Below are 17,794 nucleotides of genomic sequence, written 5' to 3'. Positions count from 1 at the left end.
CTCGTGACTCCACTATAGACTCGGAATTGAACTCTTGAATTCATAGAACGTATTTTCAAAACCATAAATACGTTATCCATTGTTATAACCATTACAATCAGTCAATCCTCTATCGATGACTTACTAACGAGCTGGGTGCAAATTACCGTTTTACCCCTCATTAGTATTTTATCCTTAACTCCCACTAAGTTCCTTATAATTGATATTTCCATGAACTTAATCACAGAAATGAGATCTCAATCATTTAACCTTTTGAACAAAGCAATTAAGGAAATCATCTTTTCACTTCTCATACAGAAGTTATAGATTTCGTATCTATGAATAATACTCCCACTCAATTACATTAATAAATCTCCAAGATGTAAGTATGGGCTAGACCGTAGGGTAAGCTGGTAACGAACAAGTCAAAAGATTTAAATAATATAATTAGCAGAATATTATCACTCAGAATTAAGATCGGCTTAATATATGGTCAACGTTGTGACATTGATTAGATTTGATAACAACGATACTTATTTATCAATCAATAATCAATATCGGTCCTAGTCCGATGTAACTAAATACATCCGATCTTATCTACTTGATCGATGCCTTGGACAAGACATCACATCCTGAATGTGTAAGTAGATCATATCATAGATTGCCTAATCAGTGAAAATCCAATGCACTGATCTAATCTTAGGACTCGTTCTTTTGAACATATAATTACAACTATAATCCACTGTGACCTAGTCACTATAATTGTAACTATCCATATGTTCAGAATTTTATAAATGTTTGTATTATTTCAATAATCATGTAATAAAACAAGCAAGCAACACAGTTGTCAAACTAAATGATTTCTACTACTTTTATTGATAATATGAAATCGTGCTACATGTCCGACATGATTTTATAAGGGCATAAAACCCAACAAACTCCCATTTGCCCTTTTTAAAACAAATGGGACATGTTTCTCAAAACCATGCATTCTACATGCTTCACAATTATGTTTTCTGCTTATATCTTTGTAAAGGGATATGAAAGATTGCCTTACAATGCTATCTTCATCACCTTCACTTCACACCTTTGCCACACATCCTCGATAATGTGGTACTTTCTCTCTATATGCTTTGCTCTTTTGTAGCTTCGAGGTTCTTTCGAATTCGTTATTGCCTCATTACTATCACTAGACAAAATGAGTGGTTTATCCATTTCTGGAACAACACCAAGATCTGTATAGAACTATCTTAGCCATACTATTTCCTTAGCCGCCATAGACGCAGCTATGTACTCAGCCTCCAAAGTGGATTCTAAAATGGCAGATAGCTTAACGCTTCTCCAAATCATAGCTCCACCCGTAAGAGTAAACACATTTTTCAGAAGTAGACTTCTTGTCATCAACATCAGTCTAAAATCTGAATATGTGTAGCCTAACAGGTACAAAGATCCACCTGAAAAGACTAACATATAGTTTCTAGTCCATCAAAGATACCGACTTCCATCTATTGTTTATTTCCAAGGTTTTACTGACACTTGCTCACCACTCCCACTGCATAGAAGATCTTCGATCACAGCACACAACATAGCATGCATTAGACTTCTGATTTCAAATGCATAAGGAATTCATTACATCTTTTCTTTCTCTTAAGGAGTCTGTGGAGACTGCTTCTTAGAAAAATAAATTCCATGTCAAGACACTAAACATCCTTTCTCAGAATTTGTTACAGAGTAATGAACAAGCACCTCACTAAAGTAGGTCGCTTGAGTTAGAGCTAAAGTTCAGTTATTTATTTCCCTGATGTTCTGGATACCAAGAACACGACTTGCTACAATGAAATATGGAATTTCGTTTCTAGCCAGTTCTTTATGTTTGATAATTTCTTGACATTGTTTCCAATGAATAAGATATCATCTACATAAAGGATTCAAAACACCACAATGTCTTTTTCCTTAAGTTGTCAAACACAAGGGTCAACTACATTTTGTTCAAAAACTCAGGTCTTAATGTTTCCATTTAACCTTAAGTTCTAGGAGCGCGAAGCTTGTTTAAGTCCATAGATTGACTTACTTAGCTTGCCGAATTTCTTGTCCAAGTACTTTAAATCCTTCTGATTGATGCATGTTAATTGTCTCATCAAGATATCCATTAAAAATGCTTCTTTGATGTCCATTTGCCTTATCTCTTAATCAAGAGTTGTGGCTATGGATAAGAGTATACTAAATGAATTTTAACATGGCTACCGGAGAAAAAGTTTTCTCTAAGTCAAATTTCTCTCTCTGCTACGAGTCAAGCCTTTAATGTCTCGACCTTTCTATCAGTTGCTCTCTTCTTCTTATAGATCCTCTTGCACCCCATGGGCCTAAAGTCCAATGGCACATCTACAAGATCTCAGACAAATTAAGAGTACTTAGACTTTATTACCTGGTACTTGGCTTTGAGTCAAAAATCCCTTTCAGACTTACCCATTGCCTATTTAAAGGCCAACGAATCATTGTTACTTGTGTCCCCAACCAACTTGTGGGTTTCACTATCCATATCATAGGTGTCGGGTTCCGAGAAATCCTCCCACTATGACGAGGCATCGTAACTATTTGACTTGGATTAGTGGTTTCTATATGTACCTTGTTTTCATCGACTTGCGTCAGTAAGGATGGAACAATAGTTTATCGTTTTTCCATCTAATACTATTTTTCTATGAGACTAGAAATTCATTATGTAGTCGTTATCCAGAAAAGTAGCATTTGTAGAGCCAAACACTTTCCTGTCTACTGGACTATGAAACAGACCACCCTGAGTACCTTTAGAATAGCCATCAAACAAGCAAACCCTCAGCTCATTGTTCTAGCTTTCTACCATTTTCCTCATGTCAAAAACATGACACCACCAAATTCCATAATGACGTAAACCAGGTTCACGACCATTTCATAATTCTAGTGATGTCTTGGAGACAACTTTTGAGACGGCACAACATTTAAAAAAAAATTCACATGCAGTCTAGGTAGTATGTCTCCAGAAAAAAAAATCTGGGTAAAAAGTTGGTAGAGTTTAATAGCTTATCATAGAACACACATTTTCATAAACGTGCGATTCACTCCGCTTAGCAACACTATTCTATTGCGGAGTCCTTGGGGCAGTTGTTTTAGACAAATCTTCAAGTTCAATTAAATGATCTTGGTTCTGATTATCCAAATATCCTCCACCCTTATCAGATCGCAAGATCTTTAACGTTTTACCTAATTTGGTTTTAAAGCCATAGCAATGAATTCTTTGAACTTCTTAACAAATTCGCAGAATTCCTATGCTTTAGGTACTTACATGAGTCTCTAGAGCAATCGTCGATGAAGGTGACGAAATACTCATAACCACCCCTCGCTTGAACATTCATATGTCCCCAGACATTTGAACATACTAGCCCTAGTGGTTCTTTGGCCCTTTCTCCTATCACAGAGAATGGACGCTTTGTCATTCTGCCCTCGAGACTAGATTCACAAACAGGTAGGTCACCCTAGGTGAGTTCCCTCAAAGGCCCAGCCTTTGTTAGTCTTTGAATCCTATCATAACAAATATGACCAAAGCGAAAATGCCAAGGTTACACCATTTCTAACGTTATTGACCTTTTGTCGTTTAACAGTCCTAGAATTAGCTGTCTTAAACAACTCATTATTTATAACATAGGGTTCGTCTAGTTGCAATAGGTATAGCCTGTTTTTCATACATCCACCCCACAATTCACATCCATTTAAAGAAGTAGGATTTTATTACTTGTGAAAGTAACTACAAATTGTTGTTGATGTAATAAGAAAAACTTAAATTAAAATTTCTATTGAAAATCAGAATAAAATAAACATTGTCTTAAAACAATATATTTATTTCCAAAATTCATTCAAGCTTATCCTTTTGCCTTGTTTGATACGAACAACCCTTGATGGATACCAAGCCGTGGCTTTTTATCCTTCATGGCTTTCCCAATGCTAAAAGTGTAAAAAGGTACATGCATGTGTTAGTAGATTGTGATTCAGCGATTCAAAACCGAAGTATCATCCTCTAAAATCACATGCATCCAAGACAAATTTAATTATTTTGGGTTCCATATGCCTTGAGTTCCGGGCAATCTTGTTCCAATTCCCAGTCTCCTTGCAGTTGGAAACACTCCCCTTTTTGTGTACTTATAATCAGGCCTTGCTCCAAGATGCTTTGCAGCATTTGGTGCCTTGCCAGTTGACTTCTTGTTCTTTTTGTATGAATTTCTTCCTCCCTTGCTCTTCGAAGAAGAAACTCAAAGCAGCTTCTCCTTGAGCTTGTTTAGTAGTATTAGTATTCTTTCATTTGCTTGAACTACCATCAACAATCCTCTTTGAAGGATTCAGTGATCGTTGCATAGGAAAAATAGGAATATCTTTGATTATCACGAACTCGATGTTGTCTAAAATCAACACCATGTTGATGTTGGACAAACATTTCGTGAGGTTCTCACCATAGAGTAACATTTTAGAGATCAGAGAGAGTATGAGGTGGGAAGCCTAGAGTTTCTATTATCAACTAAGTAGAAATCAATGCATTGCTTAACAAACATTTATTCATTAAATATTTTAGAAATAGCATAACTTACAATATGTTTTGAGATAAGCAAAATACTAAAACACTTATCTTCTATTTCTTAAGTACTTTAGCTAGCCATGAACCCATGTGTCCTGGTAGGCGAGAGTCACAAATATTCACGTAGTTAAATAGAGAAACATCTCAATTAATAAAACGTCATAGACTTTTACTAACTACCTATTCCATCCGATCAAAGTAACGGAAACTCATGTGTCCCGGTAGGCGAGAGTCACAAATATTTCTTACTTTATGAGTTTGACCCACGGTTTCGATTATTATAGACTTAATTCCTATAGTCATTGTAGGGATGAGTCTATAGAAGGTCCATCTATAACCATCTATCCTAAGAAATTTAACCATGTTAAGAAGTCCAGTGAACACCTTCCGTAGGGAGACGAAATCAAAGCGCCATGAGGCCACACTGAACTCTAACCTTGTTAAATCAACGGTGGAGATCGAATTGAAATTTTTTAAAACTTATTATTAAATATTTTAGTATTTTATTATTTTTGAAAAAATATCAACTTAGGTTTTCCAAATTATCAAAATAATCAATAAACCAACTAAGGTTCACCAAATTATTAAAATAATCAACAAACCATAGTTTATAATTTTTCCATTAATTCTAAAATTACCATTGAAAATTAATCAAAAAATTAGAATTAATATGTTTCTAATCAATTATTAGGTCCAACTAAAAAGAATAACCTAATACAATTAAGTCCAACTTAGGTAAATGGGCCTTAACAATTCGAGCTTGCATGGAGGAGAGCTGGGTTCAGTATGTCGGACCCACTACTAAGGCTCCCTAACTTCCACACAAAGCCCAAAAAGACAGGAATTTGAACTTTTGTTTTATTAATTGTTATTCAATTGATTAGGCCCAATCTAGTAATGCAAAGCAAATGGACCTTCACAAGTGGAACCACCCACAAGAGAGGAATTTAAACTTGACATGTTCAATTGAGCCCAAATAAAACCTAACATTTTATGAAAGTTTTATTTGAGTTTTCCCACATTTTTTTAAACGCAAAAAATGGGCCATCATTATACTTATATTTAAAGCTCAAATGCAAAAAATAACTTAATAATGATGCTTGATATGTTAATAATTGGATGGGCCTAACATGTTATTCTATAAGCATGTATTATTAAATTATGCAAATATACCACAACAATACACTATTTTGTAAAATACCATAATTAATTAACATAGAATTCATCGGACAAAATTCAATATAATTAATTAAACAAGTTACAAAATATTAAATTAATTAAAATAGAATTTATCAAACAAAATTCAATTTCAAATAATTAATTTAACCATGTTAAGTTGTTAGGAATGATAAGATATTTTATTTTTAAATATTTTAACAAATTTTAAAATATCAAAATATCTTTTAACCAAATTTAAAATATCTAGTATTATCTGATAACCAATTATAAATATTTTAAACAATAAAAATATATTGAAAAATCAGATAACTAATTTTAATATTTTATTTATAACAAAATAAAAACAATATCTTAAAATATCATGATTATCAACAAATTCAAAATATTTTAAAAAGAAAAAAAATATCTATAAAATTATCAGATAATCAATTTTAAATATTTTAAACCTAACTGCACAAAATATCCAATTTAAAATTTTTTTTATTATTATTTTTTGCGGAAAAATGCCGCGCGCGGGTTCCGGCACCGACAACGTACGGACGTCCGTACGGATCCGTACGGCCGGGTCCGCCGCACGGCTCCATGCTTGCCCAGCACACACACTGCAAAAATCAGTCCAAAAAAAAAAATTTGTGCTGTTTTTAAATCCATAACAAGCCAAAACACAATCAAATTATTGCTAAATTTACATAAGAAAACATACATACATACACCAATAACATGTACCATCCAATTAACACCTAACATATCAATCAATTTCATACATGTTCATTCATGAAAATAAACTAGCAACCTATGGCTCTGATACCAATTGTAGGAAAAACTCATTGCAGGATCTTTATTTATTTTCATGCAATTTACATATTATCAAACAAACATGCAAATTCCTTGAACATGCTCCTATGAAATTGATACAAATACAAAGTAAAGTAAAAACTTACATTATGCAGCGGAACTGGAACAACTCCATCCTTCAATCTCTCTAACCCTTGATTCCTTTCTGTGGCAGAGTATTATCAAGAGATTGAACAAGATCAGCAACACAGTCTTCCTCACCAAGCCTTTGATCAACCTAGAACTAGTGTGGGCTGGTTCTCAACACATGAGACAGAGATCTAGAAAAGAAGAAGATATTGTGGCTAAGAAGATATTAGAGTGTCTAGGTTTTCACTTACCCAAATCAACTAAGACTGACTTGCTACTGAAAACCCTAGATATCATATTCCTTATATAGGCAACTTAATGAGATTTATTTAAATTTAAATTAATTAAAAATAATAAACAAAACTAAAAGCCTTGGGCTGCCATAAATGAACTTGGGCCCAATCTCTTTATTTTGAATTTAAATCCCAACTGGGCCTAAATTCAAAACCTTTTATTTATTTATTTTTTAATTAATTAATTAAATCCTTATTCAAATTAACTAATTATAATTTGAAACTTGATTTAATATTATTTATTTATATTGATACCAATTTATCAATATTAATAAATTTACCCAAATATTCTCTTTTATTCTCTAAATCTCATATCTCTGTAAATTTTCCAAAATTGACCTAGTCAACTTTAAAAATCCTAATTGATAATTAAATCAATTAATTGAGACATTCTAGATGATTTACTCAAAGGTGATGCGGGGACCATGGATCCATGAAATCAAGCTCCAACAAGTTACCGTGAATTTATTTACGAATAATTTCACTACCTTATTAATTCCTCGTGACTCCACTATAGACTCGGAATTGAACTCTTGAATTCATAGAACGTATTTTCAAAACCATAAATATGTTATCCATTGTTATAACCATTACAATCAGTCAATCCTCTATCGATGACTTACTAACGAGCTGGGTGCAAATTACCGTTTTACCCCTCATTAGTATTTTATCCTTAACTCCCACTAAGTTCCTTATAAATGATATTTCCATGAACTTAATAACAGAAATGAGATCTCAATCATTTAACCTTTTGAACAAAGCAATTAAGGAAATCATCTTTTCACTTCTCATACAGAAGTTATAGATTTCGTATCTATGAATAATACTCCCACTCAATTACACTAATAAATCTCCAAGATGTAAGTATGGGCTAGACCGTAGGGTAAGCTGGTAACGAACAAGTCAAAAGATTTAAATAATATAATTAGCAGAATATTATCACTTAGAATTAAGATCGGCTTAATATATGGTCAACGTTGTGACATTGATTAGATTTGATAACAACGATACTTATTTATCAATCAATAATCAATATCGGTCCTAGTCCGATGTAACTAAATACATCCGATCTTATCTACTTGATCGATGCCTTGGACAAGACATCACACCCTGAATGTGTAAGTAGATCATATCATAGATTGCCTAATCAGTGAAAATCCAATGCACTGATCTAATCTTAGGACTCGTTCTTTTGAACATATAATTACAACTATAATCCACTGTGACCTAGTCACTATAATTGTAACTATCCATATGTTCAGGATTTTATAAATGTTTGTATTATTTCAATAATCATGTAATAAAACAAGCAAGCAACACAGTTGTCAAACTAAATGATTTCTACTACTTTTATTGATAATATGAAATCGTGCTACATGTCCGACATGATTTTATAAGGGCATAAAACCCAACAGTTCGAACATTACTGCTCGTAATAAAGACATATGAAAAATGATAATATAGCAAAACAACACACATAATGAGCAAATACTTGTAATAAATACAATAGATGGCAAGATTGACTGGTTGCCCACAGTCCCTTTTATTTCTCATAATAAATGGACAATCGTGTCTACACTTATAAGTGATCAGTCACATGATTGACTAACCCTTTTTCATAAACTTGTAAAAAGTAAGATTAATACAAGTCAATTCTTTAAGAAGAATTCTTTATTGATTGTACTTGCGCAGGTGTTCTCCATTCCAATAGCGAGGAATGAGATCTCCATTTAAGCGAGCAAGTTTATAAGTGCCTGGATGAAGGACTTCTTCGATTTGGTATGGTCCTTCCCAATTAGGTCCAAGTACTCCGGCAGCTTGATCGCGGGTGTTAAGGAAAACTCTTCTAAGTACCAGATCTCACACATTAAACTTGCTTTCACGTACTTTAGAGTTGAAATACCAGGCGACCTTTTGTTGGTAAGTTGCTACTCGGAGTTGGGCTTGCTCACGCCTTTCATCGACCAAATCCAAAGATTACATTAATAACTGGCTATTAATGTCTTGATCGTATGCCATCCGTCGATGTGATGAAAGATCTAATTCAACAGGCAACATAGCCTCATATCCATAAGCCAAGGAAAATGGAGTATGGCCTGTTGTTATTCGATGGGACGTTCTATACGACCAAAGGACTTCAGGCAACTACTCTGGCCATGCCCATGTTGCTTCTTCAAGCCTTTTCTTCAGAGTATCCTTTAGTATCTTATTGACAGCCTCAACTTGTGTGTTTGCTTGTGGATGAACTACTAAAGAAAAGCTTTTGATAATCCCGTGCCTTTCGCAAAAATCTGTGAACAGATCACTATCAAACTGTGTGCTGTTGTTTGGGACAATTTTTCTTGGCAATCCATAGCGTCACACTATGTTCTTGACCACAAAATCCAGCACTTTCTTGGTTGTTATGGTTGCAAGTGGCTCAGCTTCGGCCCACTTCGTGGAATAATCAACAGCCACCACGGCATATTTGACACCGCCTTTTCCTGTGGGCAAAGACCCGATTAAGTCTATTCCCCATACTGCGAATGGCCACGGGCTTTGCATGTCTTCAGTTTGTTGGGGGTTGCTCGTGGTATCTTGGAGAATCTCTGACACTTGTCACACCTTCGAACAAAATCCACGGAGTCTTCATTTATTGTTGGCCAGAAGTATCCTTGCCTTAGGATCTTTTTTGATAAACTCTGCCCCCCAGCGTGATCTCCACAAAAACCTTCATGGACCTCTCGCATTAAGTCCTTGGCTTTTTCTTTTAATATACATCTTAGAAGTGGCATTGAGTACCCCCTTCGTTATAGAATTCCGTCGACCAGGATAAAACGAATAGTTAGCCTCTGGAGGGCCCTTGCTTTGTTTCTGTCCGTCGGCAACACTCTGCACGCCAAGTACTCAATGAAAGGTGGCATCCACGTATCTGCTGCCTGAATTACCAGAGAGGTTTCTTCTGCTTTGATGCTTGGTGCGGACAGCTGTTCAACAAGCACTATATTCAGGGTGTCAACATCATTTGCACTTGCTAATTTGGCCAAAGCATCAGCGTTTGAGTACTGGTCGCGAGGTACTTGCTGGAGTGTATATCTTTCAAACTACGCCAACAAATCCTTTTCTTTGTTCAAGTAAGCAACCATCTTCAGACCCCTGGCTTGATATTCTCCAGTAATCTGATTAACCACCAACTGGGAGTCACTATAGATTTCAAGTGATCTTATATTCATGTCCCTGGCTAATCGTAAACCTACGAGTATCGCTTCATACTCGGCTTCATTATTAGACATTGTGAAGTCGAATCTGATTGCACAGTGGAATCGATGTCCTTCAGGCGTTTCCAAAATCACTCCAGCTCCAGCGTGATGTTCGTTAGAAGAGCCGTCTATAAACAACTTCCAAGAGAGAATTTGGTTTTGAGGCTCGAGCTCTTCTATCTGTTCACCGTCTGGAAGCCCAGTGAGCTCTACGACAAAGTCGGCCAGAGCTTGCCCTTTTACTAATGCTCGTGGTAAGTAAGAAATTTCAAACTGCCCAAGTTCAACTGCCCATTTCAATAATCGACCAACGGCTTCTGGCTTTTGCAGAACTTACCGTAGGGGCTGGTCGGTTAGTACTATGATGGGGTGAGCTTGAAAGTATGGCCACAACTTTCTAGGGGCTAAGATCAAGCAGTAGGCTAATTTTTCAATGGGCGAATACTGCATCTCTGCTCCTATTAGCCTTTTGCTTACATAATATATGGCTTTGTGCACATTTTTCTCCTCTCTTACCAAGATAGCACTAGCAGTATATTCTGTGACTGCCAAATAGATGAGCAAAGTTTGTTTCTCAATCGGCTTAGATAGAATCAGTGGCTGCGACATATGAGACTTCAAAGCCTAGAAAGCTTATTCGCACTCCTCCATCCATTCAAATTTCTTATTGCCCCTAAGTAGATTAAAAAATGGGACGCACTTCTCTGTCAATTTGGAGATAAATCTACTTAGAGCGGCGATTCTCCCGGTTAAACTTTGAACATCTTTTATTTTTGCTGGCGATTTCATATCGACCAGGGCCTTGATTTTTTCAGGATTGGCTTCAATACCTCGTGAGTTCACTATAAATCCCAAAAATTTCCCTGATCCAACTCCGAAGGAACACTTGAGGGGATTCAGCTTCATCTGATATTTGTTCAAGACGTTGAAGCACTCTTGTAGGTCCCCTATGTGTTCTTCTGCATTCTTTGACTTAACCAGTATGTCATCAACATATACTTCCATGTTTTTCCCGATCAACTCTTTGAACATGTGATTGACTAATCGCAGGTAAGTCGCACCAGCGTTTTTCAAACCGAAGGGCATTACTTTGTAACAGTAAAGCCTTATAGCGGTCTGAAAGCTAGTGTGATCCTCATCAGGTGGGTGCATACTGATCTAATTGTACCCAGAGTATGCATCCATGAATGATAGGATCTCGTGCCCTGAAGTGGCATCGACCAGCTGGTCGATCCTTGGGAGAGGGAAACAATCTTTCGGGCAGGTTTTATTAAGGTATGTGAAATCCACGCATGTTCTCCATTTTCCATTTCACTTGGGTACTATTACGGGATTAGAGACCCACGATGGATAAAACGCTACCATGATGAATCTGTTCTCCTTTAGCTTCTCGACATCTTCCTTTAGAGCCTTCGATCTGTCTTTGTCAAGCAGCCTTCTTTTCTGTTGCACTGGCGGAAAGCTTTTATCTATGTTTAGGACATGGCTGACAACTGCTGGGTCAATTCCAACCATGTATTTATGCGACCAGGCAAAGACTACCTGGTTTTTCTTCAAAAGTTCCACCAACTTCTGCTTTGTTGATGTCTCTAAGTTTTTACCAACTTTCACAACCCTGGTCGGATCTGCCTCATCGAGTTGGACCTCTTCGAGGTCCTCGATTTTTCCTACTTCTTCGTCAAAATCCCCAAAGTGAGGATCTAAATCCCTATCCTCACTTTGGGCAACACCCTATTTGGTGACGTGCTCACCTGATCGAGCTTGTGCTTCATCGGCCAACTGCAACTCTTTTTCGGTGAATTCCCTTGATCCACCTTTCTTTGCCTTAGTAATCAAGGAATTATAGCATTCCCTCGCTTCTCGTTGGTTTCCCAACACGCATCCTACCCCTGCGTCAGTTGGGAATTTCATGGCGAGGTGCCAAACCGAGGTTACAGCTCGCAGGTCGACCAGAATAGGTCTTCCAATTACAGCATTGTATGCGGAAGGACAATCAACTACTATAAAAGTAGTAAGTAATGTCATGTTCGTAGGCGCAGTTCCTGCTGTAACCAGAAGCCTAATTAACCCTGTTTGCGCCAGCCCTTCGCCAGAAAAACCATAAATGGTTTGGTTGCATGGCTCTAGGTCCTGCACTGACAACTTCATTCTTTCTAACGAAGACTTGTACAAGATATTTACTGAGCTCCCTATGTCAACTAACACCCTTTTGACCATCATGTTGGCTATCTGGACATCCACGACCAGAGGGTCCGAATGAGGAAATCGAACATGCTGAGCGTCAAGCTCAGAGAAAGTTATTAGCTCTTCCTCTGTTTGAGCTTTTTTGGGAGCTCGCTCCTCCACATTTAGCATCTCGGTGTCTTGGTTGTGGCGTAAGGTCCAAGCGTATCGCTCCCTTGCCTTCCCACGATCGCCTGCAAGGTGTGGGCCGCCACAAATGGTTAACAATGTACCTACCATGGGAGCTGGCTATAAAGGTGGCGAGCGTTGGCGTACAAGCGCCTACTCGTTGCCTCCTTGAGCCTCTCGCTGAGAACCCCCAGTGGCTCGTACGTATCTCCTTAGGTATCCCTGTCTGATAAGGAACTCAATCCCATCCTTCAGCTGGTTATAATCATTGGTGTCATGGCCATAGTCATTATGGAAACGACAAAATTTCGTTGTATCCCTCCTTATTACCGCTGGTCGCTTGTAAAGGACATTGGCGCTAGTCGCCTGGTATACCTCCACTCTGCTCTCGACAAGGGTCGTATAGTTGGTGAACTTTGGCTCGTACCTGTTGCCTTTAGGGCGCTTATTCTCGAATGTCGACGGCTCAGCATTCGCCCTTTTTCCACCATTTTTACCACTCACGTTGCCTTTGTCGTTGTCATTAGGTTTATCAGACCCTTTGTCGGCTTTAGTGGGATCTTCTTTTGGTGCCTTGTCTTTCGTAGGCGATTTCCATTCGTTGGCAATTGCATCCTTGAGCTTAATGTACCAGTCTGCTCAATCAAGGAATTCCTGAGTACTCTTCACCCCATTCTTTCTTAAGCCGTTCCAGAGGGGAGAATGGCGCCTTACTCCAGCAGTAAAGGCCATCATTTTTCCTTCATCGCCAACTGTTTTAGCCTCAACTGCTGCTCTCATAAAATGCTGGACGTACTCCTTTAAGGACTCTCCCTCCTTCTGGCGTATCTCAACCAGCTGGTTGGCTTCAGTCAGGTGAACACGACCAGCATAGAATTGCCCGTAAAATTCATTCACGAACATTTCCCATGATACTATGCTAGCAGGAGGGAATTTAAAAAACCTGAGCGGTGTCAGATAGGGTGGCTGGAAAGATCCTACAGTGAGCATCATCCGACACCTTCTGGATGTCCATCTGTATCTCGAAATTGTTCTCGTGAGATACTAGGTCCCCATATCTATCGAAATTGGGCAATATTGGCATCTTGAATTTGCTGGGGGTTTCTGCCACAGCTATTCTCTGTATGAATGGAGTACCTCTTCTCTGATCATACTCGATGTGGGATGTCTGACTCCCTACCAGCTGTTGGACAGTCTGGTTTAATGCATCAATCTAGGCTTGTACGGCGTCTGGGATCGCTGGGGCGACTGGTGCCGAAGGAGCATACTCATCGTGCCTTTTGCGCCTGTCGTTGATCACATCCCTTAGGTCGTCATCTCTGCGCCTTTGCTTGCTAGCGCCCAACCGATCAAAGACGTTATGTTGCCTGAGTTGCCCCCCGACGTTCTGGCTCGCAGGCCTATTTACTCCTGGTGGGGGATTCCTTTCCCCACCTCTTTCTTCTTAACCCCGACCAACCTTCCCTCTGCCGGAATCAGCTTCATTATAGTCATGCCCGTCTCTGAAATGCGACCGACTGGTTGCACTGTTCCCTCCTCTAGCTAGCATCTCCCGAGCATCAGGGGGAGGCCTGCGTTGATCGGTGGGTCCCCGGGCATTATTATGTCGTGGGGGTCCCCTGACCGCAGAACCTGATTCGGCGTGCCTTCTGTTAGCATAAGGACGTTGCCCCCTGCTTGGTGGATTTGGTTCCTCAGCCGCTGGGCATCTAGGGCTTCGGGGAGGCTGCCCGGCCCTATTCTTCCTTTGACGTTGGGGATTATCTCGACTAGCACGAGAAGGTGGCTGCTAATTAGGGTCCTGAAATGGGATATCCTTTTGAGCAACAGGCGGTTGCTCTGGCCTTTGAGGACTCACCGGCTGAAGCAGAGGACTTGGGTTTGGGGCCTGTTATGGTGGTGCACTTGGTGGCTAATCCGGCTGAGAAGTTGGCGCAGCTTTCCCCCAGGCCAACTGAATGGCTGCTTCTAGGGCGGCAGTGGCATCTTTCTGCCAGTGGTCCATGTCCGCCTGCCGCTCATTCAACTCTTGGCTTTGGCGTTCGATTTCTCTCTGCTGCAACGCCAATGTCTCAGCCGCGTTCTCTTGATTGGACCTCAGATTGGCCAACTCCTCTTGCAACATACTTAGTGTTGTTCTCAAGGTTTTAGAACCCATTTCCTCCTCTTCAAAATCCAATTGTGGTTCATCTTCAGCCACATTTGGCGAAGGAGGCTGGGTGGATGCAGCGCCTGAAGTCTGCCTCGTCCTCTTGGATGTTTTAGCCATTTGATTTTCTTGAATTCTTTAGTCCAACTCTCAATGAAAGCACCAAAATGTTGACCCTCAAATTGGTCAACGACACAGAGTCAAATAAACGATATAAGATGAGATGAAAACAAAAAGAAATTCAAATGGAAAGCAAATGACACAAACGATTTATAGTGGTTCGGCCCCAATTGGATGGTAATGACCTACGTCCACTTAGCGTTCTTAATGATGTTGAATCCCAACACTATGATCAATGAACTAGGGTTCACGAGTTTCACAAGCCTTGGGAAGATTACAACTTCGGTGAATAATCACACTATATTTTTCTCTCAGAATCAAAGAACAAAGGTTCAAAAGTCCCTTCCTTGAGCCCTTTGATTCTTATTTATAGGCTCAAGAAGAGTACATGGGCCGATGGGCCTTAATTACCATTAAGATTCACATATCTAGGTAATAAAAGAAATTTCAATTAATGCAAATATTACAAGATTGCACATCCAAAAGGAAGTAAAGGAAAGTATGCGACCAGACCGGTCGCACCTAAGCGTGATGCTCGATAAATCAATGATTTTCTGGTCGATGGTCGAACAGGATTCATTCACTTAAAGTCGTCACGTGCCCGCCACGTGTAGGTCAATCCTGCCACGTCATCAAGAGTAGTTTTTGGGTAAACAAAAATATTTTCATTTATAAAATAAATTATATTAATTCCATGAAAATATTAATTAAACTTAATTTATTTTGACCATTAAAATCAATAAATATGTATTTTTCACCATTAATCAGGGAGAGGTTGTTTTGACAGCAACTTATTTAATTAATAAATGCCCCTCTAGTGCCATAGAACTTAAGACACCTGAAGAAAAATGGTGTGGGAAACCACCATATCTAACAAATTAAGGGTTTTTGGCTGTCCAGCTTATGCACACCAAAGTATTGGGAAGTTGGAACCTAGGGCAGTAAAATGTGCATTCTTGGGGTACCCTGATGGTGTTAAAGGGTACAGATTATGGGTTAAAGAAAAATGGGGGATTTAAAAATCTTATAAGTAGAGATGTTATATTTCAAGAACATGTTTTTCCCTGTTTATTTGATACCAACCCAAGTGTAGGAATACAAGTTACTAACCCTACAGGTTCTACATTAGTTTTTCAACCTGAAAATGTTCAGGTGAAACATTTAAACCCAGAACCTGATATTAATCAGGTGGAACCCATCCAGGTGGAACAAGCTGCTATTTAGATTGAAAATGAAGCTGAAAACATTGTTGAAAATAAAGGGGAGAACCTAACAGAATACCAGCTGACCAGAGATAGAGTTAAGAGAACATCTAAGCCTACATAGAGATTCAACTATAATATTTGGGATGAAAACAGTGCCTATGCTTTAGTAAGTGCCCCTGACAGTGACAAGAATGAACCAGTTACATATGAAGAAGCGATTTCAAGCAAAGATTCAAAGAAATGGGTCAAGCCCATGGAGGAAGAAATTGAATCTCTGAAGAAAAACCAAACTTGGAAACTTACTTGCAGACCTAAAGGAAAGTGTGTGGTGGCATGCAAGTGGCTATACAAACTTAAAGAAGGCAAAAACAAAGAAGAACCAATGAGATTTAAAGCAAGATTAGTGGCAAAGAGATTTACACAGAAGGAAGGGATTGACTATACAGAAATATTTTCACCAGTGGTAAAATATAAGACTATAAGGATTATATTGTCTCTAGCAACTCAGTTTAACATGGGGATAGACCAAATGGATGTTACTACAGAATTTTTACATGGAGAACTTGAAGAAGACATCTACATGGAATAATCTAAAGTATTCGAATTTAAAGGGACAGGGGATCTAGTTTGCAAGCTAATGAAGTCGTTGTATGGACTTAAACAGTCTCCTAGGCAATGGAACAAGAGATTTGATGCCTTTATGACAAAATAGGGGTTCACAAGAAGTTATTTTGATAATTGCTTATATTTTAAAGGGACTCAAATTAGTGAGGTCATCTACTTACTGATGCATGTAGATGATATGCTAATTATTAGCAAAGAAAGGTCTAAAGTTAACATGGTAAAAGGTTTACTTAAATCTGAATTTGAGATGAAGGATCTTGGGATAGCTACCAAGATATTAGGGATCACCATATCAAGAGACAGAGGAAAAGGAAAGCTGATGCTGAACTAGGAAGACTATATTCACAAAATCATTGAGAGGTTCTCAATGAAGGACGTTAAGTTAACAAAGCAGCCTATAACAAATCAGCATCAACTTTCAAAAGAACAGTGCCCTAAGAATGAAGAAGATCGGGATTATATGAGCAAGGTTCCTTATGCAAATGCAGTAGGCTATATTATGTATCTAATGCTGTGCACTAGACCTAACATTGCATATGCAATAAGTGTGCTAAGTAAATACATATCTAACGCTGGAAAAGAACACTAGCAAGCTATGAAATGGCTATTCAGATATTTGGTTGGGTCAACTAAAGTTGGTTTGGTATATAAAATTCAACAGGCAAGGACTACAATTGAAGGCTATTGTGATGCAGACTACGTTGGCGACAGAGACAGTAGGAGATCTACCTCAGCTTATTTTTTCTTAATAGGGGGAAATTGTGTTAGCTGGAAAGTACAATTACAGTCAGTGGTTGCTCTTTCAACTATCGAATCAGAATATGTTGCTACTACATAAGCTATTAGAGAGAACATATGGATAAGAGGCTTAATGGAGGAACTAAAGCTACTTAAAGGGACTCCTACAATTTACTCAGATAGTCAAAGCTGCATACACCTATGTAAGAACCCTGTATTCCATGACAGAACTAAACATGTTGAGATCAAATATCACTTCATAAGAGACAAAGTTACTCAATGGAAGGTTCACATAGAAAAGGTTCCTACGTAAGACAACCCAGCTGACATGGGAACAAAAGTGGTAACCCTAACCAAGTTCAATCACTACATGAACTTGTTAGGGATAGATA

General features: G+C 38.4%; 1 protein-coding gene across 1 annotated transcript; it reads left to right on the top strand.

Moving 5' to 3' along the window:
• Positions 1-17,031: 17,031 nt before the first annotated feature.
• LOC133795339 (secreted RxLR effector protein 161-like) lies at positions 17,032-17,502 on the top strand. Its single transcript, XM_062232820.1, has 2 exons — positions 17,032-17,211; positions 17,326-17,502. The coding sequence occupies exons 1-2, from the start codon at positions 17,032-17,034 to the stop codon at positions 17,500-17,502; spliced, it is 357 nt and encodes a 118-aa protein (XP_062088804.1).
• The last annotated feature ends 292 nt before the right edge of the window (positions 17,503-17,794 follow it).

This window comes from Humulus lupulus, chromosome 1, assembly GCF_963169125.1.
Source record: "Humulus lupulus chromosome 1, drHumLupu1.1, whole genome shotgun sequence".
Lineage (NCBI taxonomy): Eukaryota > Viridiplantae > Streptophyta > Magnoliopsida > Rosales > Cannabaceae > Humulus > Humulus lupulus.
This window is presented reverse-complemented; position numbering and strand designations above follow the sequence as displayed.